We start from the raw sequence: 26672 nt of genomic DNA on the forward strand, positions 1-26672 counted from the left end.
TAAGATCCTGCTTTATGGTGAACTTGCCACCGGCTGCTGCAAGAAAGGAGCCCCAAAGAGAAGATACAAGGACTCCCTGAAACAACATCTCAGCCTTGGCCATATTGATCAACCTAACTGGTCTACTCTGGCCTCCAATCGGGAGGTCTGGAGACACACCATCTATAACGCTGCTGCTTCCTTTGAGAACGCACGCAGGATCACTCTTGAGGAGAAAAGACAACGCAGAAAGAACCGTGTCTTGCCGATACCACCTAAGGAGTCTTTCTGCTGTGCCTTTTGCAACCGGACGTGCCTGTCTCGTATTGGCCTTTTTAGCCACCAGCGTGCTCGTAGCAAATGTGGGTAGAGTCCTTCCCAAATCTTCGTTCATGAAGCCCAGCCATGGTGATGTCCTGACCTTTCCACTGGTAGAACTTGCCAACATTTCTATATAACTACACCTGTAATCAAATGGTCCTATCCACCAAGTTTTTAAATACATATTTTTATACACACACACACACACACACACATACACTCTCACACAAACACACACACATATCAAATACAAGAATAGAAATTACAGATACATTTATATATATAAAAATTTTTAAATATATAAATCCTTGGAGTATCTGTATTTTCTATTATTTTATTTTGACTTAAGGCATTTAAATGGTTCCTTGCTTTATGATATCTTTTTAAAAAAAAGAGTTCTCACTGGTTGAACCTAACTCTGATTGTAGCTTCTTTATTCCTCAGTATCTTATAGGTAGGCAGGCCAAAGATCACTAAGTACGTATTACACTGCCTCTGTTGATACTGTATGCTCTTACTTCCTAAATGCAAGTATGGAACTATATTGCCTGCTACAAAAAATTAATTTAAAATACCTCTGGACAATCCTTTGTAATCTAGGTGATGAGCATTGCTGTCCACTAGGAGAACTCTAGGCAGAGCTGTCACCCAAATTTAGAAATAACAATGCTTATCTCTATCAACAAGTGAGACACAGATATGCAAACAGGTCCAAATTAAGAAAAAAAAAGAAATATTGGATATTCTAATTTAAATACTTAGGAAAACACGGTGCTATACATTTAACACCAAAATTGAAGAATGACACTTAGACTTCATGGTTTTCCTACCTCCAAACTATTAACGGTAGATACATTTCATATTTAATACAACTTTATTACAAGCAAATATAACCATTACTGCCATAAGAGAAAGGCCATATAAGAAAATCCAGTGCAAAATAAAAGCACCCTAGAAAATCCACATTTCTGTTCCCATTAATAGACATTTACCCTTGCAAGAATAAATGATTTCAGTGACTTAAAAGCAGTTACTCACTGACACAATATTTAGACAGGATTTGCTGGAATTTTAGCCGTTGACTTCAAAGGAAAAAAAAAAGTGGGAGACTCATTGTCTGACAGGTGCAAAAATTAATACAAAATGTATTAACACAATATGAAACAAACATACATTAAATATTTTTTGTTTCCTGCTAAATCAGACTTTCAAATGAATTCTATAAAATTTACATATTCAATTAAACAGTTTATCTATCATTGTGGAAAACATAGTCCTTTATTTCAAGTTTATATTAACTATAAATATCTATGGGCAGGAAAGATACGCTTCAAGTTGGCAGGCCTTACTTCCCCATCCTTTATGTCTTTTGCTCTTTGGCTTTTGGAGAAAACATCACAGCATAAGGCTGCCGTCTTTTTGGACGCTGACAGGGAGCAAGATCCTCTTTAATGTATCCTTAAAAGAATAAGAATAAATCTGAAGTAAGAAATATAATATAAAACCAGACATAACTTTAGCTTAAATTTGTGTTTACCCTCAAAAAATAACTTGTGATTTTTATTTCCTTTTGTGGGAACTGGTTCTCACTTCACAAAAAGTTATGAGATCCCAGGGTGCAATATCATTCATTAAAACACTTCTCTGCTTTCTGGTAGGTGAGTGCATAGTAATGCACTGCAGACAGCCAACACTGAAGAGAATGGTAACTATGAATTGTTCAACTGTTAAAAAACAAAACTGCACTTTTCATTTTCTTCTCTACAGAAGATTTTACGTAAGTAACAAAGTATGCAAGCACTGCTAATTCAGTTGACTAATAAAAACCACTTTCAAAAATGTAAATCCTAGTCATGCAGAGAAATGGCACTTTAGGCACATGTGCTCTGTGAGTCTAAACAGTACATCCCTCTGTTTTAAGGGCACCCTTATTTATTGAAGACTTATCCACCTGGAAAAAGCCAAACATGAACCGACAGATCAAACACACCTTGAAAGCTTTCTGATAAGAAAAGTGTATAGCAAATTTCTATAACATACTCAACTTAGCTAACACTGACAGTGAGCAGACATTTTATGCAAGTCGATTACAGCACCTGGCTTTTGTCAAACCCTTACTGTTTATCAGGAACAACATCCACCCCAGTGAGAGTAGTAGATTCCTTCTTCATAGTTGGAAAATGCTGTCATGTAACTCAGTTATTTTAAAAAAAACCAACACAAACCACAATTGGTTCAAGATACCAATAAGAAGTAGAAAATACATCTGTTGTACCCCACTACTTTGGAGCAACGGCTGCAATTGCTCATTGTGGGAACTCTCTCTGGTGTTTTGGAGTTCTTGCTGCATTGTTACATAATTTTTTTTTTTTCCAAGGGAGGGTTGATCTTAAGTCTGCCTCTGATATGCTTTTGAGGACCACTAACAACTGAACAGCTCTTATTCTAGCATAACAGCCAAGAATTTTTAAAGAGTCTGTAAGCAGATTCCAAATGGGTAGTAAGAAGTTATGTAAAAATCAAAGCTCCCTGTTCTGAAAGATTAAGAATAATACTGCAACACTACCACACAAGAACACATACACATCTCTGGCTACATTTTCCTATGCCTGACCTGACACTGTTGTTAGAAGATTAATTCTTCACAGCTAATAACAAATGCACAAATAAAGATATCAGTAACTCAGAGAGTTCATATAGGGCTCCTCACCACTTCTGAAGAAATGTATATAGAGTGTACTACAAACTCACAGTGTTTTAATATAATTAGTAAAACCTAATTTTTATACCAAGCTCTAGGATTTTGAAAAATTATTTAGGAAAGAACAAACTCCTGTGTAAAGAGAAGTCAAAAAAACCCCAAAACCCAAACAGCACAATTTTTATTGCCACTAACAAGCGGGGTATATGTATTAAAAACTATTTAATCACACCCTACCTGCAACATACCCATTATCATGTGGTGTTACGAAGCTCTAAAAATACTGACAAAGGACATCAACAGTGCTGCCTGTCCCTCCTCAGTAAGTAAAATCTCTCAGCCTTTGCCTCTGAAAACCCAATTCTTGCTTGGATTCAAAGACATGTAGGGTTTTAATTAAGTTCTAGGAAAATCCCAATTATTTCTGCCTTCTCTATCTAGGGTCTAAGAAAGTTTTCATATATTCCTGTCTTAGTAGTACAGGAGCTGCTAAAAATAGACAATATTTATTTAAAATAATGGGTGCTGATAAGTAAACAGACCTCAACAGGACTGGGTGAGAAAGGCTACAGATAATTTCAGGGAACCATTTCTGGTAAACAAAATCAGCTTTGAAAAGTGCTTTGTAAGATTTTTTTTTGCACAAACCTCTTTCCATGCAGGTTTGGGTGGAAGGAAATCCAACCTCCCAGAAATTTTCAGGAGTATTCGGAGGAATGTAGCGAAATCTGTGTCTGGAACAGGAAGCTAGTTTCTTCTCTCTCTCTTCTTCTGGAATGTCTGCATAATACTAAATATTAGGGGAAAAAATCCAAGTTAACACATTCATACATATACAGCAACTGCTTTACACAATGACATTGTCAATCACTGTGTTTATTAACACAGTTATCTAAAAATGGTGAGGATAGCCAAGAGTAGAGATTTGTTATCCTAGTGACAAACACCTGGCAATTATCCTAAAAGCTTACTGAACTTACAGTTAGCTTCCTATCTTTTAACATACCATAGGTACGAGGTTTATGCATGTGTATAATTGCTTATGTCAACCATTTTACTGACTGATTTTACAAACATAAGTAGCACAGGTGTTGAAATAGACGGGAATTTTTAAAATTTATTAAGTTTCAGCTTGCATTTACAAATAAAATTAAAAAAAATGAAGAAACACACTACAAAAGCCTCACTGCAGAATTATTTCATGTCTACATTTATATCAGCAACAGCAAACTTAAGTAAAAATACTTCCTTCTTAATAACCCTCTAATTAGTAGTAAATAAAGAGCTAGTTTAACTAGCTGTCACTGAGACTCCACAAACTGTCTGCCAACCTCACATTCTCTACAGTAAATTGGTTACTCTTTTATTCCTGTCAGCTGTACTGGAGGTTGCAAAGACTTCAAACCTTTTTGCTGCATGTTCCCATGAGTAGCATCTAAGAAAGTTAGGGGTTTTTTTTTCCATGCAGTTTTGTACTGTTTCAATTTGTAATTCTAGTTGTGTCTCCTAAAACTACGAATCTGGCACTTTGATATCAGAGAGTGCCAAAATATTTTCAAAGCAAATTCACCATGTGATTAAGTGGCAAGCCAACAGTCACAGCGACACAAGAAACCTGACCCTAGTAGAAGTGGTAATACAATTCTACTGAAATGACAGTGTTACAATTCAAAAAAGCAAACTAAAGTTTAAAGCTCATTCGATCAACTGCAAAGTGATCTAGACTGGTGAAATCAGAAAAGGAAAAGGAGCCAAGAGATTACTTCCTTTCCCCAACTACTAGTAGGATTTTGCATAAAAATCCTCCTTCAAAAAATCATGAGATATAAATATTGATGGTTGTATAGAAAAGAGTAATCCCAGCTCTGAATATGTCAGTGTCAAAACTGCATGAACTAGGAAAAGCAGACTTGTTTCATTTTGTGATTCTGCAGTCCATGGGAACTGCAACTCTACCTAAAACAGGTACATTTTCTCCCATCCCCAAATCAATTCAGACTTTGTGCCATTTTACAAAGTGTGAGACCAGAACATACTGTGCTCTCTCCCTTATTAGTACAGGCATCTGTAACATGTGGATCTCCCAGTTAAGAACACAGATTTAGGTTGTTAGCAGGTTGTAACCAAAATTCAGGTTATGGTCTGTCTACTACGAAGTCCAGGAATGTGGGACAGAATAAACAGCCCATTCCATATATAATATTCAGGAATTGTTATGAGCCCCTAGTAAAAGGTTCTTCAAAACTTTCTGAGTCTAAGTCCAGGATCAGTCACTGATTTGACAATGTTTGCCACTGTCTTATAAAACGTTCCCTTAAAGCAGAAAAAGCCTATGCCAAGACCAGAACTTAAGTGGGTATCATCAGTATCTTGGGGACTGAGTCAGATAGATTAAGGTTACTTTCCAGCTAGACTTCAGAGACCCATCTGGAAAGATGTTTGTGTCACTCAGTTAAATATCTAGAAACTAATGAAAGAGGAGGAACAAGTAATTATCATCTGGAACACATCAATTTTCCCTGCAAAAGGTAAGAACATGGTGTAAAGTCAGCAAAATTAATACAAGAATTCTACAATATCTGTATAAGCCAAATAATACTAAGTCTTATTTAGGGATAATTAGCAGTGCTCCATATTTTTGTCCCGTAAATAGCCTGAACATTTAGAAATTGACCTACTAAGAGTTTGTAATGTGCTGTGTTTTTTTTAATTAAAACATTTAGATTGGTATGGAATATTTATAGATCCAACAATGAAAAATACAGTACAGTTCAGTGGCAACAGAAAATAAAAAGACCAATCAAAAATCAATACAAGTATGTTTTAAATAGAAATTAGAAAGTAACTTTTTTTCTTTGCCTTGTTTAGAAATCTGTTAGGGTTGACAGAGAATGAGAGAGTTATGTATGTCAGCTAAACAGCAGTAAGAACTCTCAGCTGTTTTCTAGATTGATTTCCCTGTCCACAGCGTTTTCAGTCCGCACAAAACATTCGAGCTAGGGTTTTCCATGGTGAAGATAGGCAACACCTCATCCTACAGTGTCTTCTCTGTAAAATAACTGTTTACAGAACTCTACAATTTCAAGTCTCAGAAAGGGAACTCCCATTAGTTTAGCATAAAGTTACTTACAGAATAATTTCTGTAATCTAAATGCATATAAAAACATCTGACTGATTCTCCTACTCATCCAAAGTGTAGCTAGACTTTATAGCCACACTAACAAATGTTACTTTTACAAGCTACCAGTAACTCCTGCCTACAATCTTTCTCTGATAGCATTGCAAAGTTGTAACAAAACAAGACTTCTTATCAAAAGTTCTACACTGTAAAGTGAATGAGATGCTTCCACAATTTTAAGATAAGCACTTATAAAGGACTGTAATATCAGTCTGCTGCGGCATGTGCAGAAATTAAATCTGTCAGGTCTTTTCAGAGTGACAGGTAACTCACCCTACTCACATCACTTGCAGCACACAGCCAGAAACAACTGACTGATATCTACTCACTCCCAAAATATTTCCTTAGACTTTGGTGACTTTTCAAACCCACATGGCTAATCAGTAAGCCAAAACTTTTTAAAAGCATCATTTATGCTTTATCCAATACTCCCTTCTTCCATAGGCATTTAATTCAAAGCTAGTTTTATTACTGTGCAATGACAGAGCCAAGCATTCCCTACATTTCAAGACATTCATTTTGAATGGTGTAGACTTAAAAAAAACCTCAAAAAACCAAAATCAACAACAAAACCACATTTTCCTGACACTTAATGTAAAAACCTACTCTTATGAAACTGGAGCTGTGAATGTTTTCAGACACCACAGTTACCACTTTAACTTGACAGAAAATAATAAGAACTGCATTTGCAGAGAGAAGATCTGCAGGTTACAGAAACAGGAAATTAAAACACTAACCACATGGCTCTTGGACCAAGAAATAGAGTGAAGGTTTGGGGGTTTTTTTTGGTTTTGTTATTTTCCAATATCTCGCTTTCTTACAATTAAACATATATTAAACACATACTTTATTTTCTTTAAATTAAACATATTTTTGAAAATGGTGTTTATAGTTATAAAACTTAAATATTTGTATTTAATGAGTTTCATCAAAACTATTTTTCAGGAATGTGTTTTAATTAAAAATATAGTCTTATAAATTTCTTCAACTAAGTAAATGGGACTTGACTGGAAACTGAATAGCAGAAGATTTTATGAAAAATGTTGATTCTATATGGGTGTGGAAATTAGGTCAAAATATTCCAGAAAATCCATCATTATTCAGTCACCAATCCACATTTCTAGTGAGTCATAATTTATTAGATAATCACCAATGATTAAGTTCAGCCTGAAAGCCAAATTAAATATGTCCTTATTACACATGTAATTACTTCAATATTTTATCTCTACACCAAGTATCTGAAAGCAGTTTACTAAACTGAAAGGGAGGAAAAAATGTAAACATGAAACCTGAAATGTAATACCTTTTATCCTGCTAATGTAAACATTTTTGCATGCATTTGCACATATAAACACATTGCCACCTATGCTGGTGCAATTATTTGAAAAACTTATCACAGAAAACAAGGGAAAAAACAAGTAAACCAGAGAGAGATATATCTATTTATAAACAGGAACAACAGGACATAGAACTTACTGAATCCAATACCTGTAAATTTCAGTAGAGCTTTTGAGCTGAAATTTAAAAAACTTTTAATAGTTCTTTGACTTACTGATCTTACTGGAACCATGATGTTAGAAGCTTCTATAACACATATACACAAAAAAACCCCAAGACTTTATATGCAGTTACTACAGCTGAAAACAAACAAACCAACCGCAAACTTGGTAAAACAGCTTTGGTAAACACTTACTCCTCTGCTACTGTAGGTAATGACAATGATGCAACCAGATTCATGATTTCAACAGCACTTTAGCACTTAAATACCGTCAGAGTTAGGGGAATGGAAGACTGACCAAACTTTTAAAGCATTACTTACTATTTCACATTCCTTACAAGTATGGCCAAGTAATTTTCTTCTTTCTTCTTTTTTTCGAATAACCTCAATATGAGGAAAATCTAACACAGTATTCTTTCTGAAAAATAGAAACATTTTCACATGATAGTACTTTTATTTCTTCTACATAACTGGAAATTTCTGGTTTTTAGAACATAATAATGGAGAATCAAGGAAAAAAAATATCAGATAATGCCTGCAAAACCCAAATCAGATTGTATTTCATAGCTGAATAGGACTATTTTTATAAATAAAATGTAATATGATCTTTTACATAACCAGAGATGTATGTCTCATTATTATGGCTTTTCATTGTGTGAAAGATATTAGATAGATAGAAATTGTTACTGTTAATAACAATTGTTAATTGTTATTGTTAATTCTATCATTATTAGATAGAAATTGTTCTGTAGAGCATTTATTTTTGTCTGAGTTGTGCTTGCACTGATTTCCATGAGAGGAACATATGTGGGGTTTCAAGACTAGAACAGATTCTTTTCAACTTATCTGCTCACAAAACACTAAACAAGTTTTCCTCTACAAAGAAAACATACACCAAAGTGAAAAAAAAAACCAAGCTAACTGAAGGGCTTGGTATCATTATGAAATAAAGATACAGACTTCCAGTGATGATTATACAGGCAGCAAATAGAGGAGGCACTAAGAGGCACAGTTGTTGAACATTATTCATTTATTGCACAGAGCAAGGGGCAAAAATATCAGAGAAGGAAAGATTTTTATTTGTACAAGCAACCTATAGGTTCTTGGCTCTTAAACTCATACATGACCACATGCCTGTAAGAAACCACATGGATTACAAAACACTGTGTTCCATAAATTATAAAAAGCAGAACAGGCAATACCTTCTCTTCAGCAAATATGACAGGCATCTCAACATGGTTACTTTTTTTCCCCTACCCCAGCTTTTATCTAAGGCTTTTATCTAATTAAGTAGATCTTTTGCCTGTGCATCTTCAACTGCTAACATATAACAAACATGTTGATTTTATGGAGGAACAAGCTCCCTATAGGGAGAATATAAAGAGCCTTAGAATGTCTATACAGAACAAATTAAATTACCTTTCATCACTTTTGAAATATGGCTCCACAAAAGCTTTCTGTTTGGCTTTATCTTGTTTATCCTCATGCTCTGTACATATACATGCAAAACAAAAAGTTACATATCATATAAGGTTAACAGACTGCCTGGGAAAACTTCTGTAAAATTATTAACCAACTAAAAACAATAAAAACCCGTCATGTACATTCAGTCTGAGATAACAGATTCAAGTATGTACTAAAAACAATATAGAATTGATTGAACTGACAATCAAAAAGCATTCCTGGAGTAGCAGGAAAACAGTAGCAAGACAAGTAAAAAAGACAAGCAGAATATTAAAGGGAAGGTTGCTTAAAATACAAAATACTGTAAAATCTTTGATAGAACCTGGGATAGGGAGAAGAAAGGAAGTAATTAATCTGTAGCCAAAAACTAGAATGACTCTTGGGGATGATCTTGTGCAGGGCTAAGTTGGATTGATGATCCTTGTGGGTCCCTTCCAACTCAGCATATTCTGTGATTCTGTTTGCTCTAAGAGTCACTTTGCTGTCCTGCTATTCTGCCAACTTCCATTACACATCCCACATTTGGGTGGTGACTGTATAAATGAACTGGTGAAATAATTATCATATTGCTTTATCTTATGTCCTTACAATTAATCAATTTTCACATGAATTTATGAAAAAAGAACCGATGGTTTACTTGGCATATTTGTTCCTAGAGAACAGAGCCTGATTTCAAATCCACTTTTGCAGTTTAACTAGTCTAATAAAGACAAAATGAAATCATATCGCACTCTTTAGTTTCTTGCTTGCTACTGTTATTCCCTTATCCCGCTCTTCATCATGAAGAGTTTCTTTTTCATCACATGCAGAAGGACTATCTTCTGGTAGGCAGGATTCATATTCTTCATGGGTTGTCCGATCAAACATCTCTGTTATTTCTCCTCCTATTATAAAAAGTACAATGAACATCCAAATCAGCCTCTCCATGATTTTAGTCAAGAAAGTGCATTTTGATTGAATGTGTATCAAAAGAAGTAACATTTAGTCTTTCCATAGAAAGTCTAGTATGATGACATAGTAAACTTCCAAAGCTGCTTGTTACAAGAGTGATTGTTGCAGGTGAGATCAGAGTTGTTACATGGTTAAGTATTTAACTCTTTGAGCACTATAAATGAACTGGCTCTCTTGGCATAAATCCTATCATTTTCTTAATCTTAAAAAAAACCCCTCAAAATCCACAACCAGACTGATCTGTGCAACCTATAAAAATACATCAGCAGTTTTTTACTGTAAAACATTTTTTACTATATAGTCATACAGGGAAAAAATGCCATTCACTCTTCCCTTCTCAAAAAAAACCTCCAAACAACAACCCAACAAAAAACACCCCAAAACCCAACCAAACAACAACAAAAAAAACCCGAACGTCCCACACACCACGAAAAGCAGCAAACCAAAGGGGAAGAAAAAAGTCTTACTTGGACTGCTTTCCTGATTTTGCTCTTGATTTTTCATTTTTAATAGCACACTATCACTAACATATGTGTAATCCATATCAACAACTTCCCCTCCGACTTTGCTCTGAGAATCACCCTAGAAAAAGCAAAAATGACAATTGCCCTCAGATGCAACTGGTGTAGTCAGTGTCACTTCTGTTTATTCTGAAACACTTTCATAGCAATTACTGGCTTCTTTTTGGACACCCTTTTTCCCCCCCACAGTAATGTCTGCGTGATAAAGATATAAAATCTACGTAAAGAATAACATGTTTTGAAATTCAAGTGTGAAGCATTTAATTGATGGGCAAGAAATGCCTTTAAGAGATTTCATGTTAAACTCTCCAAAGATAAAAAGTAACAATGAAACACACAGAAATGAAAGACTGGACAAATTAGTAGATTTTAAGATAGTCTTTAAGTGAGAGAGACAAAACAAGCAGACTTCACGAAAATTCTCAGAGATCTTAATAACCAAGCTGCACTCAACTCAGAGAAAGATAATAGTCATTATTGGCACATTTTCTATCACTTAACATAAAGAGATATCACAGATGTATCACACTGAACATTTTCACAGGAAAAATAATGAGATTTAGAATACTTTTTGTCTTAAAAGAAACTCAAAACCACCTCCAAAAGCATCAGTTTCATATGGAGTATATGTCTGCTGAGTTTATCAACTAGACAGTGGAAATGTTGTAGGATAACTGTAGTGTACTACGCAAAACCAAACATTTCAGGTGTGCAAACAAATATTAAATGAGATGAATTTAGAATTTTGGTAGAAAATGGGTTTGGTCTGCCCAGAACAATGTTCATGATAGCTTTTCAGGCTTTTTCAACATCACAGAACATGCAGACTTGTTATAAAAGTTTACCTTTGTATCAATCACAGTAATGTCCATTTTGTACTGTGAAAGGTCAGCTCCTGGGTCTATGCTCCACTGTAGATTTTCTAAAGAGGGTTTATCTTTCAGGTCTGGATGCAGAGAATATGAGGAAAAAAAAGACAAACAGAATCAAAAGTCTGCCAGCAGCACCCTATAGTGTGTAATTTACATCGGCTTCCCTTTTATCAATTCATCTATGGGTTTAGGGATTATTTTTCTCCAACAGGCTCATTTGGTGTAAATCGTATTTTGTCTGAAGAGTTAGAAATAGATCTTTTAAGTTTTTTTGTCATATTCAGGAAGCACACTACACCTTTGGGTTTGTATGAGGCATATAATACATAAAATACACTTGCAGGTAAATCCTCTGTCAGGTACTATTGATAATGCATAGAAGACATTCATAGGCTCACAGAATTGTTTAGGTTGGAAAAGACCTGAAGATCATTGAGTCCAACCATTAAGCCAGCACTGCCAAGTCCACCACTAAATCAAGTTCTTAAGTACCACATCCACAAGTTTTTTGAACACTTCCAGAGATGGTGAACTCACCAATTCCCTGGGCAACCCATTCCAATGCCTGACAACCCTCTCAGTGAAGAAATTACTCCTAATATCCAATTCAAACCACCCCTTGTGCAAGTTGAGGCCATTTCCTCTTGTCCTATCTGGTTACTTGGAAGAAGCGGGTGACCTCCACCTGTCTATAACCTCCTTACAAGTAGTTGTAGAGAGCGATAAGGTCTGTCCAAAGCCTCCTTTTCTCCAGGTCAAACAATCCCTGTTCCCTCAGCTGCTCCTCATAAGACTTGTGCTCCATCCCCTTCACCAGCTCCATTGCCTTCTCTGGACATGCTCCAGCACCTCAATGTCTTTCTTTTAGTGAGTGGTCCAAAACTCAATACAGGATTTGAGGTGCAGCTTCATCAGTGCAGAGTGGCAGAGTGATAGCCACCAGTGCAGAGTGACAGCCTTGGTCCTGCTGGCCACAGTGGTTCTGACACAGACCTTTTTGGCCACCTGGGCACACTGCCACCTCATTGTTCAGATGGCTGTTGACCAGCACCCCAGGTCCTCTTCCATCAGGCAGCTTTCCAGCCACCCTTCCCCAGCCTGTAGCAATGTTACATGGGGCTGTTGTGACCCAAGTGGAGAACCTGGCACTTGGCCTTCACAGAATCACAGAATATGCTGAGTTGGAAGGGACTCACAAGGATCATCGAGTCTAGCTCCTGGCCCTGTGCAGGACCATCCACAAGAGTCACAACATGTGCCTGAGAGTATCATCCAAATGGTTCTTGAACTCTGTCAGGCTTGGTGCTGTGACCACTTCCTAGGGAGCCCAACCACCCTCTAGGCTAATATCCAACCTAAACCTCCCATGACACAACTTCAGGCCATTCCCTCAGGTCTTGTCACTGGTCACCACAGAGAGGAGATCAGTGCCTGCCCCTCCTCGTCCCCTCATGAGGAAGTTGTAGACTACGATGAGGTCTCCCCTCAGTCTCCTCTTCTCCAGGCTGAACAGAGCAAGTGGCTTATACCATTGGCCTCAACCCATCCATCCAGATCCCTCTGCAGATCCTTCCTACTCTCCAGCAGATCAACATTTCCACACAACTTGAGCTGTCTGTAAACTGACTCAGGCTGCACTTGATCCCCTCATCCAGGCCATTGATAAAGACATTAAACAGGACTGGCCCCAACACTGAGTCCTGGGGAACATTACTGGTGACCGGCCACCAGCTGGATATAACTCCATTTGCCACCACCCTCTGGGCCTGGCCATCTAGACAGTTTTTTTACACAGTTAAGAGTACACCAGTCTAAGCCATAAGCACTCAGTTTCTCTAGGAGAATGCTGTGGGAAACAACATCAAAGGCTTTGCTGAAGTCCAGGTAAACATCCTCAGTCTTTCCCTCATCCACTAAGCAGGTGTGGATCCTTCAGTGGATCCCCATCCAGCCTCATAGACTTGTGTGTCTAAGTAATGCAGCAGGTTGCTGACCATTTCTCCTTGGATTATGGGGGCTTCATTCTACTCCCTTTCCCTGTCTTCCAATGCAGGGGACTGGGTACCCTAAGAACAACTCATCTTACTATTAAAGACAGAGGTAAAGATGGCATTAAGTAACTCAGACCCTTCTTCAACCTTTGCCACTATAACTCCCCTTGCATCCAATAAAGAATGGATATTCTCCTTAGCCCTCCTTTTGCTGCTGACGGATTTCTAGAAAATTTTTTATTGTCTTTTATGGCAGTAACCAGATTAAGCTCTAGTTGTCTTTGGTCATTGTAATTTTCTTTCTGTGTAACCTCACAACATCCTTTTAGTCCTCCTGTGTCCTCCTGAGTTGCCTGCCCCTTCTTCCAAAGGGTCATAAACTCTCTTTTTCAATCCCTGAGTTCCAGGCAATGTTCAGTCAGGTTGGTCTTCCTTCCCACCAGCTCATTTTCAGCACATCGGGACAGCCTGCTCCTGGGCCTTAAAGATTTCCTTCTTGAAGAATGTCCAGACTTCCTGGGCTCCTCTGCCCTTCAGGAACTGTCAACCAGTATCCTGAACAGGCCAAAGTCTCCCCTCCAAAAGTTGAAGGTGGCAGTTCTGCTACCCCCCACTTCTTACTTGTCTGAGAATTGAAAACTCTATCATTTTGTGACTGCTGTGCTCAAGATGGCCCCAACCATCACTTCACCCACCAGCCCTTCTGTCCACAAACAACACATCCAGGGGGTGCCTTCCCTAGTTGGCTTGCTATTTACATTAGATCAATGAGACAGGTCTAAGAAAAGAGCACAGAAGTGTAAGAAAAGAGTACAGAAGTGTCTGGGCATTGTTCCAAAGATGTCTCTTGATTTGTCTGTGAAGAGAATATTTAGATTCCAAGCTACGCAGCCACACCAACTAGTGACAGATATGTTTTAAATTCATAATGCAAGTATTTCTAAATAAAGTATGCAGTGTAATAGCTCACCTAGGGAGTACAGAAGCCTTGATTTTACAATCCTAGTTCAAAAAATTAGTTTTCAGACTGAGAACACTTAATAGGAAAGAAGATACAAGGAAGAGTATATATACAGGAAGAGCATATGGCAGCCTATGTTTATTATCACTAAAGGTACAAATTTCTTTAACAGATCATTAGGAATAATGAAAAATATTAACTAAATAGCTTATCCTTACACTTAAGTACAGTTTTCAAGCATTTGAAAAAAGTTTAAACCCAAACTTGCTGAGATTTTTATTATTACACTGCTAAACAATAGCAATGCTAAAAAAAACAAGAAAGAACAAGATTCCCAGCCTGTTGAGTGTACACCTGAATACCAACGATATATTTATTAAGCAGTGGCAAAAGAATGCCAGGAAGATACAGATTGTAAATGCGGAGGGTGATCTTAAGAAGTCCTGAATAGAATGAGTCTGAGTTAGAAGCAGAACAAAGTGATTAAAGTGGAAGAAAGGAACATATGAAACATTCTACTCAACCACAGCGCAGGCTGAGGCGGTAGGGCAGCAATAAAAGGAACATTTTCATCAAGTTACCTTGCTCATTTTGCAGTGCTTTACTTTTTGATACTCTGCAAGGGTTTGGTTGAAGCACAGATGCTGGTTCAGACTCTCCATGTCCTGTCCTTGTTTTCCTTCTATTTGGTACGTGGCCACCGGCAACCTAACAACATATTGCAATTTTACTATTACCCAAAACTTAAATATAGTATTTCAAAGGAGCAGAAAAGAAGTCAGAAAAGTGTACCTGTACATCACCAAAAAGTTCCTCTGTCTCTGCAGAACTTGGCAATGGTGCAAATTTGAAGGGAGGAACTTCTTCTTTCATTTGGACCTGTTTTTTCTTATCTGGGAATGTTTTTCCCAGCATTGCCTCTTGTACATACGATTCCTCTTGTAAATCTCTACCAAACAAACAGCTCTCGTTGGCATTTTGAATGGATGATAAACCTTCAGGAATGGGCTTCCCCAGGTGTGAAAAAATGTCATTCAGAGTCACCTGTTTCAGTCTATTTTTACATGTCTCCTCACTTCCTTGTTTTTTCTCTTGACAACGAACTCCAGAGAAGCGATCGGACAGATCCAAGGGCTTATCAACTGTATGTTCCCCATTAATATGCTGAACATCTGATCGAAAGGGCACAGAGTTCTCTTTGTTGAAAGATGTTTTTTCACAGCTAACTGCATGATCATCTTCAGGTTTTTTTCTCTTAGCACATCTGCCTTCTAGCTGCTTCTGGTGCACAAGAAGGAAATCGCTCTTGATCACCTCATTTTTAGCTGTGCAAGTGTTTCCAACACAGGTTACAGGCTCACTAGTATTCTTTTTCACAACCATCTCCCTATTGATAGACGCCTGGCTGATAACTGAGTTGATTTCTGTTCCAAGATTCAGTGGTGCAACAAAAGCAACATCTTCAGATTTTGATTTACTTTTATGAGATCTGGAACTGGATGGATTGTTGAAGAGGTTGGTTTTGAGATTAGCCTTCAATCCTGAATCTAAAATACAAGGAGCATGACCTGTACTTAAGTTGTTCTTCATACTGCTAGAAGCTCCAAAAACAGGAGAAGCTACCTGAGAATCCCAGTCAACATGTGGTGGAGTGTTCTGAGATGGATCTGAAATACTGAATACAATGTGAGATGAGAGATTTTTCTGGTGTACACAGGCTGGGAGGAGAGAAAGGGATATAGAGAAATTCTAAGTTTCCTATTACTGATCTGCTATAAAGCTGTGCAGGTTGCTAGTATTAACTGAAAACAGAAAGAAAAATCAAAGGGAACTTATTCTAGGAGTAAGTACTGTTGCAATTAAAGAGCTGTAAAAGGCAAACAAAACACAGATCTTGCCCTTCATTTTGGTATGGTGTGAAAATCTGTTCCACATTCAACTGAAAAGAGACGACAGACCTAAGCTTGCCTAGGAATCTCTTCTATCCAAGGACTCCCTACCTTTCAGTGCAGTGAAAAGTGAGAAAGAGAGAAAGACTGCTATTGCAACCAATCTAGGTTCTTGTATAGATCTTAAAACCAAGACAACATATTCTCAAAGCTTCTCCAAGCGAAGGAAAAAAGTGCAAGCTTCTTTCAGGTACTCTGTTTTTTACCTGTCATCAATAAAACATACATTTGAGATGACAAATAGGGCCAAAAAATTTCAGTTTAGACCACAATATCCTTAGGAGAGTGGGAAGGGCAACACTAAATCAGTATGACACCTAAATCAGCAGAAAAGTTTAATGATCATTTTCCTATTCCAGCTTTAGGCCCATTATCCCCAGGGTTATGAGCCTCACACGATGCCTTGCAATGAGAAGCTGGGAAGGCAGGGACTGTGTGCAGAAAAAGCCCAAATCAGAAGTTTGTGAATGAAGTAAAAGTCCACAGTTTTGCATTCTATCAGTTTCTTTGCTTCCAATGTTATTTACTTGAAAGAAACACCTATGATATGAAAACACTTATTTCCATGTGTTTAAAGCAAAATGCTGTTAAGGTTTAAAATTCTACTAAAACCAGAACTTCCTATAAGCCTGCTTAAAACAGTATTATTATAACTGTGTGGAAACACACCCTAAATTGATGTCATCATTTCTTGATTCAGAAGCTGGATGCTTTCTTGAGTCTTCAGTCTGCATGCTCTCTGGGGCCTGGCTCATAACTGTATTAGTGTGGGGAAGATTCAGTACACTCTGGGACTCCTATAGATGGTGAAGGAAAACAAAGAAAGGAAGCGTGAGAAGATATTGGAATTAAAAATTAAAAATATCAGAATTAAAAATTAGAAATGTGCTAGATTTGCACACAAATACTCAGAGGACGCATTCAAATTGAAACATTCAAAAATTCACGAAAAATAATAAAAGCTAGCAGATGAACTTTTGGCCAGCAACTTTAAAGAAATCTTATGGAAACTGAAAATAATTCATCATTCAAATGCTCACACAGAGAAATAGTCTGCATACTATAATTTTCATGGTAGTTTCCAAGCAAAAACATCAAGTAATCTGACCTGGAATCACCAAACAGTCTCATCACCTAATACTCTATTTCAGTGTCTTAGACTTGATTACTGCACAAAGGGAGTTTGGCAGACCCAAGGGTTTAGATCACTGTATTAATAAAACTTGCAAGTTCTATACAAAGTGGGAACCATGTCCCAACCCTTCTCCCCAACCCCCAGATAGGTCAGCTGAGTTGTATCTCTTCCTGCTAGAGCAATTCAGTAACGAGTAAGCAAAAGCAAACCAAAGTGAGCTTACTGGAACTCAGAATACCTTTGCAGAATCTTAATGCAAAAGAGGAAAAACACTGGTTTTGAAAACAACTGGCCCAAAAAGCTGGTTATGTAAGAAATTTGGGAATAGTACTTACAGATTCCTCTTGAACACCAAGTCCAATAGTTTCTGCGACAACTGCAGCCAAGTTAAAAGATGGTTTTGGAATGGGATAGCCTCCCACTCTTGGTTTATCTTTGTGGGAAGATCACAGTAAGTTACATATATATCATAGTCTCTTACTCCACTCACCCAGATGGTACAAACACAGAACTAAAAAGTTCACAAATTAAAACTGGCATTCATGGAAATAGTTTGACCTGTATCAGATAAAAATCATATCTGAAAGTGCTAAGTGGAAGAGGGGGGCAGAAGAAGAATTTCTGATGAGAGCAAACTGCTGTATCAGCACAGAGAAACATGCTTCCAATCTGAATATAGCTTCCAAAAATGAACATACAAAGACAAGTCAGTGTAAAAGTTGCTTTTTCTCCCAGTCCAGGGCAGGAATAGTCTAAGAAAAGCACATAGAACAGTGGTAATGTATATTTATAGTAAAATGCTTCTCTTGCATATTTCCTTGGTGACAGTCACCATTATTTTTCCTATGTTTTTATTAGAAAAACAAATAGATGAGTTTCCCTTTGAGGGGTTTAACATTACCCAGTCCACTAAGCTGGGGCAAGTTAATAAGATTGGAAAGTACAAGAACTACAACCACAACAACCATGACCTGCACAAATGATTCCATGCTAATTCTCACAGTCATTAGTTAAAAAGGTTTGCACCTTTTTACATTTCTTTGTTAAAGAGATGAATCCTCAGTTTTACAATATTTTTGCCTTATTTTGAATGGAATTAGAACTAAATCTATTAACACACTTACTTGGTACAGGGGACAGTTGTGGATCACAGGTGTCTGCCACTAGTATCTCTTCTCTGTGGTTACTGCTCACTTGTGTGGAAAAGAGTGGAATTTTTCCAAACTCTAGGAGATGTAGAAACATTTTCACTCGGTGAAATTAGGTATCCTGTTGTGATAATTTTATGTAGATACAGACAATGATCCTGACCTTAAAAGCGCTTGAATATGAGTTTTGATATGTCAGTAGATCCAGTAATCTAAGCACACCTGATAATTTGTCATAATGATACCTCAGAATAAAGCCACAAATATTTCATATTAGTCCTTTTTCTCACAAATATGATCCCAGCCAGTCAGCCCTAAAACAATACTAACAAAGAATTACACCACTGTCTATACTGACCACATAAATATATGTATTCAAGCTCTATTTTACCTGTTAATATGGCAACAAAACAATTAGAGAGCAAACCATCCAAGGGACTAATGTTCTGCATCAGCTAACGTAATAAAGTGAAAAAGTGAAAACCTGAGATCTGAATTATGGCCAACTCTGCCATGTAGTCTTTTCGGTCCAGACGACCGACAGCTTTTCATAGGCATTAACTGTGATAGGTATTTACACCATTTCTTATATATTATACTTTGGATTAATTTAGTAGCTCCATTTTTTTATTCAGAAAATGGAGAGGTACAGCTATGTTTAGAAAGGAGAAATTATTCACAGTACTAAAAGTTTCAAATGCAAACTAAAGGCCATGAATAACCAGCTCAACCTTTTTACCCCACTGTTGTCCTATTTTTATTCTTTGAAAGAGGCTTTTAGTCAAGACTCCTATTTAAATATACTCATACATTATTTAAAATACCTTTTTTTATGCCAGAAGATAGATTAACAAAATAAGAGCACCTGGATTATCGTATTTCCTGTGTATCATTAAAATACAAGCACAAAGACCCTTTTTTCACAAAAAATATTTCTCATAGTTAAAATACATTAGAACTTACAGAACAAAGTCGGGAAATAAACTGTGGACAATACTTCTAGACTTAAGACAGAAAACAAATGCAAATGGTGTATCAGCACTAGAAGAAGAAAGATCATGTAGGTATCTACCAGTTTCAGTAAAATTACTTTAATTTGCATATTCTGCAGAAGAATTGCAGATTGTGGCAAAACACTTGTTTCCCTCTCCACTAGGTGGTGGCACCGCTGCATGCACAAGGCAAACCCGAACAGATTTTTTTTTTAGCTAATTTGTACTTACGGAAGATATACAGGTTGAAAAACTGTTACATTTGCACATGGATAAAGAAAAGTAGAAGGTTGAGATAAGTTCTGAGCATACTGCTGACATAACAGTTACTGCCAAAGACACTTTCCCCTAACTCACGTATTATTGCACAAAAAGGAAAAAGGTAAACCAAAAAAAGGCACAAGATTATTTTTTTTTTTTAGTTTTTGCGCTTTGCAATCAAATTTATACATCATCTTTCTCTATAGCCCTTAAGATAATTTTTAAGTTAATTAAAAAAAAATCAAAACCAATACTCTTACCACTGTTGCTAAGTTCCAAATCTGAGTGTGCATGTTCTGTGTATCGGATATGCCTATTCTCTTTTTTTCTCCTCATACGATTAACCACAGAAAATGAAGAGGTCAGAACTGGAGAATCCGGAATGATTCCTTCTTCTAATTCCACTGCTTGCTGCTTTTGCTCCCTGGAGACCAAATCAAGTGGTCAAATAAAAATCCCAAGTCAGCAAGATGAAGAGTTTACATTTCAGCAAGCAGGACAATCATATGGTCCAAGAAAGCAACAATTAGGAAATGCAGCCATCTCAAAAGCATCACAGTGTAAAAAAGTAATACTACAAGCCAGTTTTTAGATATATCTAAATCCAAATTCACCACTGCTCCATCAAGCCAAGGAACAGCATAAAACCCTAGCTCTTCACACTTGAAGTCAACATATAACTACTGCAATGTGGAAGACTTTTTCCCTGGAAGAACCTAGGCATTGGAGAGTTTATAGCTTGCTCTCTGAAGCATGTGCTACTTTAACAAAAGAATGCTGAAACAGACGGATTAGTGTCTCTTCTCCCAGTACATCCCAAGAATACTAACTGTCTTAAATACAAAACAAAAGCTTTTGGACAATTTTAAATAGCAATGGGCAGCACTCAAAGCAATCCCGCTCCAGAGCATTTGATGTTACCTCCAATTCACAAGGTCTTCAGAGATTAATGTAAAAAGCATGTAAAGTAGGTAATGTAAAACAGAAAATGAGTTGCAGTGTTTATCTTCTCTCGCACTGTCAGCTCTAACAGCCTGTTGCAGAGTCAGTATATAAAAATTGGCATTAAAAATAACTGTATTTTCTTTCAAAAAACTGTATCTAGACATAGCAAGGAAATAACTACAAAGAAAGTGTTAATTTTGGATCTTTTAACTTAAATACACTTTGTTTAGTACTTAATAAGAGGCTACCTGCTCTGTGGTGGTGGCAGTGAGAAATGGAAGAGGCAGTAAAAGAAAAGTACACAGAAATCTAACTCGGCCTGCTTGGTCATCTTTCTGCAGTTGCACTTTTCCTTATGATTCTCAAGAGAAAACACAGGCCAAAAGATCATTTCCTAACTATAAAAAGAAGGATATAAGGTTTTGATCTAAGGGAAGAAGAGGAAATGCAGATATATTTCTGCTTGGATTGAAGTGAACCACAAGTTCTTATATAAAATAAGGTAATGGAAAACTGTAAAAAGCTGTCTGACTTAAGACAAAAAGCATTTTTGCACTTAGGCTTTTTTACTGTGATTAACTCTGAACACTTAATAACAAACATTGACGCACTTGATGCTCCGAAGCCCTGACGAATCCTACTGTGTGATTTTGTAATTCCTCTTTTCTAGCAGATTTACAAAAAAAAAAAAAAAAAAAGCACTGGAAAACTGTATCATCTACTAGCAATATCTTAAGAAACAAATCAAAACAAACAGTAAACCAATACATTCATCTATTTACTTTGCAAATTTAAGTTGGTTGCTAAAGTTCTCTTCAAATTTACTGGCACGTGTGGCCTCGTATGACAAATTAACCTACTATAAATGTATTTTTCAGTACGTTAGTTCTGTGCAAACTAAGAGGTAGTTCCTACATACCATCACAAAACAACGCCATCAACTGAAAAAGCTGCTATATACATAACTACATAATAAATTCTGAACCATGGAATTATCTGACACCTCAGAAAAGGTTTTAGCAGAAATTTCCTTGCTGTTTCCATCCACACATAATGAAATCCTAATCTGATAAAGAATCAGATAATACAATTCTTCTACAATTTCATTGATTTCACTTTTATGGAGAATTCTTACATTTTTTTCTCTAATATTACACCTTGGTAACAAAATACAGAAGACTGCAAAAATCTGATTTCATGTCATGGACTAGAAACAACTTGCTATTTTACACCTACACATTGATAGTATATTGATCTAAGTTATTACTTCTAAATAAAGTAACATGACTACAGTTAAACCAAAACATCCAAATGCAGTCACTATATTAAAAACACAAGGGCCAGCCTTGTTAATTAGTGTTTATCCACTCAACTCTGCACTCATTTACATGACCACCTAACATGCAGAGCAAGTAACTTAGTGTTACATTGGTCATTCTCAACTTTCCCACATTGGCTGGAGATTTTTACAGGAAGCTAAACCACAAGATTGGAGATCAAACTCAATGAATTAGGACGGATCTGCCTGGTGCCAATTTTTTTCAAGTCATCTCCTCACTGCATAGAAGAACCATTACTGAGCAGCAATTACACATTGCGAAGGATATAGAAATTTGTTCCTACTTGGTACTAAAAGGTAATACTCCTGTGGTCATCAAGTACGTTACTCCAAGAAGATTAAATGCATACAGAAAAAGAAATTACAATTAAGGAGCAAAGGATGGGAGACAAACCGAGAAATACAAAGTAACAGGACCACACTAACTCTGAACAGAAATCCAGTTGTTTTACTTCTCTACCAAAGCTACCTTCTGACAAAGACAAGAAAAAATTAGGTGCATAAAAAGGCTGACATATCATGTCCACACATCCTGCCCCACTTCCCCCATGCATGTACACAACTTATTCACAGATATGCAAAAGTGAGATAAGTTTCAGATGATGTCAAACCATAACAAGAATGGAACACTACCTCTGACTTGCACAGTGCACCATATTTGCATATTAACCACAACATTACATGGCACATTCTTGCTATTTCAAATTAAAATTTGATGGTCACTTCGTAGCTTCCCATTTTCATGGTTTTCTTTCAAAATTTACTATGGTCTTTTTTCTTTTAAAATTGTAACATTATTGTAAGTTTATTTTAAAAATTTATTGTAAGATCCTGGGATTTTCTACGAAACTACTTTTCTAAAGTTTTAACCTAGAAGGAAAGAATTGATAAAGAGTTGACTGAGGAATAAAAGTACGAGACATAAGGCTTTGCTACATACCATGACCAGAGGTCAAAAAAATTCCTATGACAGATTTACCTCTCTCTGTTTAAAAAAAGACATGCCCATTTAAGAGAAAACAAAAAATCTGCACAGTAGAAAGAGGCTAGGCTTATGTTGCTATCGGGGCAGTATGCTATCTTTTCACAATCTATCAAAATAAGGAAACCAGTTTTAAACACTTAAAAGCTGATGTTTATATTCCCAGACATTTCTACTGGGGAATAGGGGAAAGGGGGAAATATCTAAAACAACTCTACTTACTCCAGCTCCTTCTGTAATTGCTGGAACTGTTCAGTTATCTTTTTATTTTCATCCTGTAAGTTGTTTTTTTCATTCACTGCAGTTTATACAAAAAAAGAGAAAAAGAAAATCAACAAGCATATGTTAATATCATAATTTTGCCAGGTCCTTTAATTGTAACTGTAACTAATTACAAAATGTAAAATTGTAAAATGTGAAACCCTCTCTATGGTTTACAAAAATGAAGTTTCAAGCTAATCATTAAAAAGATTGCAAATGATGTGTTAGAAAAGGGAAAGGTGTCACAATTACTGGATCATAATATTTGTTCTACACATCCATTAATTACTTTTGTCCATGTACATACAAGCGAGACTGTGCTGTAAATATGAATTAATTGCTCACTTGAATTCATGGACAAAATTGCTTCCTTAGGTTGAGGATAACCCATGAAGTATAAAACAATTAGAATTTGGTTTTAGCCACTGAAGCAACCAGCTAGTTAAAGAGAATGAAAAAATCCTCCAACAAGAATTTCTTTAAAATCAGTTCAATATTTTGGAAATTAAGAGAGACTAATCAGAACTTTTTGATTTTAGTTTTCTTAATTTCCAATTCATTCTGTCTGTGCTTCACACAAGCTTATGGCATCACCCTTCAGCCTTTCTTCCATGCTGTCTCAAACTAACATAGTGATTAGCTCCCAACTTTTCTGTTTGCTTTAATTTTTGTATTCTTGTTCTTATTTTGTCGTTGTTGTATATTTTACCACTGGATTACTTTTGACTGACCTTTTCCACTGGTTGCCATATAGATCTCAACCCAAATCCACAGAATCCTACTGTTCTGTCAGACAGTGTTCCAGAAGGTTTGTACCTAATAGGTCTCACCTTGATTTTTAAGGTTCAGAGCTTTATTTAAAGATTAACAGGGTTCAGCCAATCATTAAACACAGAATTCAGAATATTTTTACACAAACATGCAAGAATAAAAATCCTTCAAAAACTGATGTATTTTGTATTAGCAAAAAACATAATATTTCCATAACTTAATTAAGCATTGAAAAGCTACCTTTTGTATTTGGAACTTCTCATGTTTTAAATCTCATTGAAAGTCTGCTTGCTCTTGACCAAGCAAGACAACTAAATAATACAAAATAATTAATGGTAAAGATACAACTAACATTTTAAAATCCTGTCCTGTATTATTTAGCACTTCATACAACCAATCTTTCCAAACTGTCTTTATTAATGCATTTGTGTCCTGCTTGAATGTCACCTAGAAGAGTTTATTTTACATGTACTACTTCCTGATTTCAAAGTGTGCTGCCTACAAGCTGCCTGGTGTAGATTCTTTTGTGGTTTCTGTGGGTCATGTGAAAGTTATGGGTTTACTGCAGTTGAAGTTCAAGTTCAGCTAACTACAGGACACAAGCTGGACCCAGGGCACTTAGTCTGAACCTGCTACTTTGCGATCACCAGTTCCTTTGAAGTCATGGTTTCTTCAGGAAAGTTGGCAATCAGTCATTCTAGCTGCAGGAATAAACAGAAGCAGCCACATTTTATCTAAAGTAGCTACTTTACACAGTAAGATTTTCCACGTCAGTTCACTTTCAGTATCAGCACTTCAATCTAAGAAGGTGGGTCAAATGACTAGTAAGTAATCGGTATGTTACATATTTTCAGACTGTAGAGTTAAAGTATCCCCCGACTGAACTTTTTGGGTTTACTAAGCACACCACATATAAATTATATCAAGTTACAGGAATTCATGAAGAGCTAGTCTACAAAATAGTATGTGGATAGACTTGTGGATAAAACTCACTAAGCTCAGTAATAAGTTTGAGATTCTGCTGCCGGATGTTTTCAAACTCTTGCTGCTTCTTTCTCATGTGTTCTTCGGTTACAGCACATCGATCACATAATCCTGCTCTTAATCTACAATAAAATTGAGAAAAAAATGTCCCTCTGTTAAGAAAATATTGCCATACGTGAAGCAGATATCCACGTTAACAGACCTTTTGAACAATGAATACCAGAAAATTTGTGACAACTGTGCAAAACGCCACTAAGTACTGTGGGTTTATATGTTGACATAGCAATATTTTAAGATTTCCAAATGACCTAATAGTACATGAACTAACTTTTGCATAAATGACTGTAAATACTTGATACTTCTAAAGCAACATGCATTACTTTAGTAAATAAAGTAGAGCATGCTACACTTTGCCACTGAAAGCCTTTGTGAGATGTCAGGATAATGTCAGACATAAATTACCAGTCACTGTAAGTAAAGTTCATTCAAGAAAATACAAATAAGTAAACAATTTCAGTAAGTATTTAGTAAGTGTTTCAGAAAGTATTCAGTATTATTACTTTATCTAAGAAGGATATATTACTGTCATTAAGCAAAACAATCAAATCAAAAGGACAAAGTTCACTCTGTAACAAATGCCATGCAAATGTGAAATCTTCTTTTATGTAGACACCAATAGCTAAAGTGGATCCAAAAGTTTATGTCATGTGAGGCATTAACTTCGCTGTCTCTAATGGTTTAGATCAGTTGTTTAAAGCACATCTGTGACCAGAAAGTACTTGTTACAATCACTCCATCTTACCTGGCACATTCATTCATGTAATGAAATATACGTTCATTTTATAGGTGATAACTGAAGTATATTTATTTCTGGTACACAGTAAAAAGCTAACAGTATTACCAAAGCGAAAAGGAGACCTTCTTTTGTCTGCTAAATAAGAAACCAGTCAGTCAACAGTTCTGCACTGCTGCTGCTACCACATGAAGTATTAAAAAAACCCAAACAAACGAAGTTTCCAATTTCAATTTCCAATTTCCAAACAGTTGAATATTGGAAGTAAAAGCCATACTGGTTTATTGGTACTCTAATATTGTGGAATTATGGAAAGAATAAATACTGAAATGCCTCTTCATATTATCTAATTGTATAATAGACAACATATTATAATCTCATTGTATTAAATCGTTTTAAGTACCCTTTTAGTTTTCTGCAATGTAAACTCTTCATCTGCTAAAGGATTAGAAAAGTCCATCCACACTATGAGTGTCTCTTTACTTACACTGTGTGAAAGTTTATTACCTGCACGGTTACAAGTTTATTCCTAAAGCCTTTCACAGAGAAACGGAGTTGAAATCAAAATTTGAGTATCACAGCTCTAAAATTTGAAGTAACAGGGAATGTTGGAAAATAATTTATTACGTAATGATGTCCTGTTCCCAGAAAGCTGCTGAGAGTCTGTTAACAGCA

The 26672-nt window shown here is 36.4% G+C and overlaps 1 protein-coding gene across 6 annotated transcripts in view; it reads right to left on the reverse strand.

Annotated features, from left to right (window-relative positions):
* Positions 1-989: 989 nt before the first annotated feature.
* The window catches only part of RBBP8 (RB binding protein 8, endonuclease), a 43660-nt gene continuing 17977 nt past the window's right edge, over positions 990-26672 (reverse strand). For 5 of the 6 annotated variants that reach the window (XM_032700298.1, XM_032700304.1, XM_032700279.1 and 2 more), the window contains exons 5-19: positions 25214-25326; positions 23411-23486; positions 20183-20346; positions 18646-18747; positions 17857-17954; positions 17056-17183; positions 15230-16112; positions 15019-15145; positions 11459-11559; positions 10560-10674; positions 9873-10025; positions 9097-9166; positions 7999-8095; positions 3650-3791; positions 990-1758 (exon numbers count right to left, since the gene is read on the reverse strand). In XM_032700298.1, the coding sequence (XP_032556189.1) occupies positions 1661-1758; positions 3650-3791; positions 7999-8095; positions 9097-9166; positions 9873-10025; positions 10560-10674; positions 11459-11559; positions 15019-15145; positions 15230-16112; positions 17056-17183; positions 17857-17954; positions 18646-18747; positions 20183-20346; positions 23411-23486; positions 25214-25326 (2467 nt within the window). In that variant the 3' untranslated portion in view covers positions 990-1660. Of the gene's footprint in view, positions 1759-3649; positions 3792-7998; positions 8096-9096; positions 9167-9872; positions 10026-10559; positions 10675-11458; positions 11560-15018; positions 15146-15229; positions 16113-17055; positions 17184-17856; positions 17955-18645; positions 18748-20182; positions 20347-23410; positions 23487-24180; positions 25163-25213; positions 25327-26672 lie in introns of those variants that run through there. The other variant, XM_032700314.1, reaches the window with a different exon arrangement.

Source organism: Chiroxiphia lanceolata, chromosome 1 (assembly GCF_009829145.1).
Source record: "Chiroxiphia lanceolata isolate bChiLan1 chromosome 1, bChiLan1.pri, whole genome shotgun sequence".
Lineage (NCBI taxonomy): Eukaryota > Metazoa > Chordata > Aves > Passeriformes > Pipridae > Chiroxiphia > Chiroxiphia lanceolata.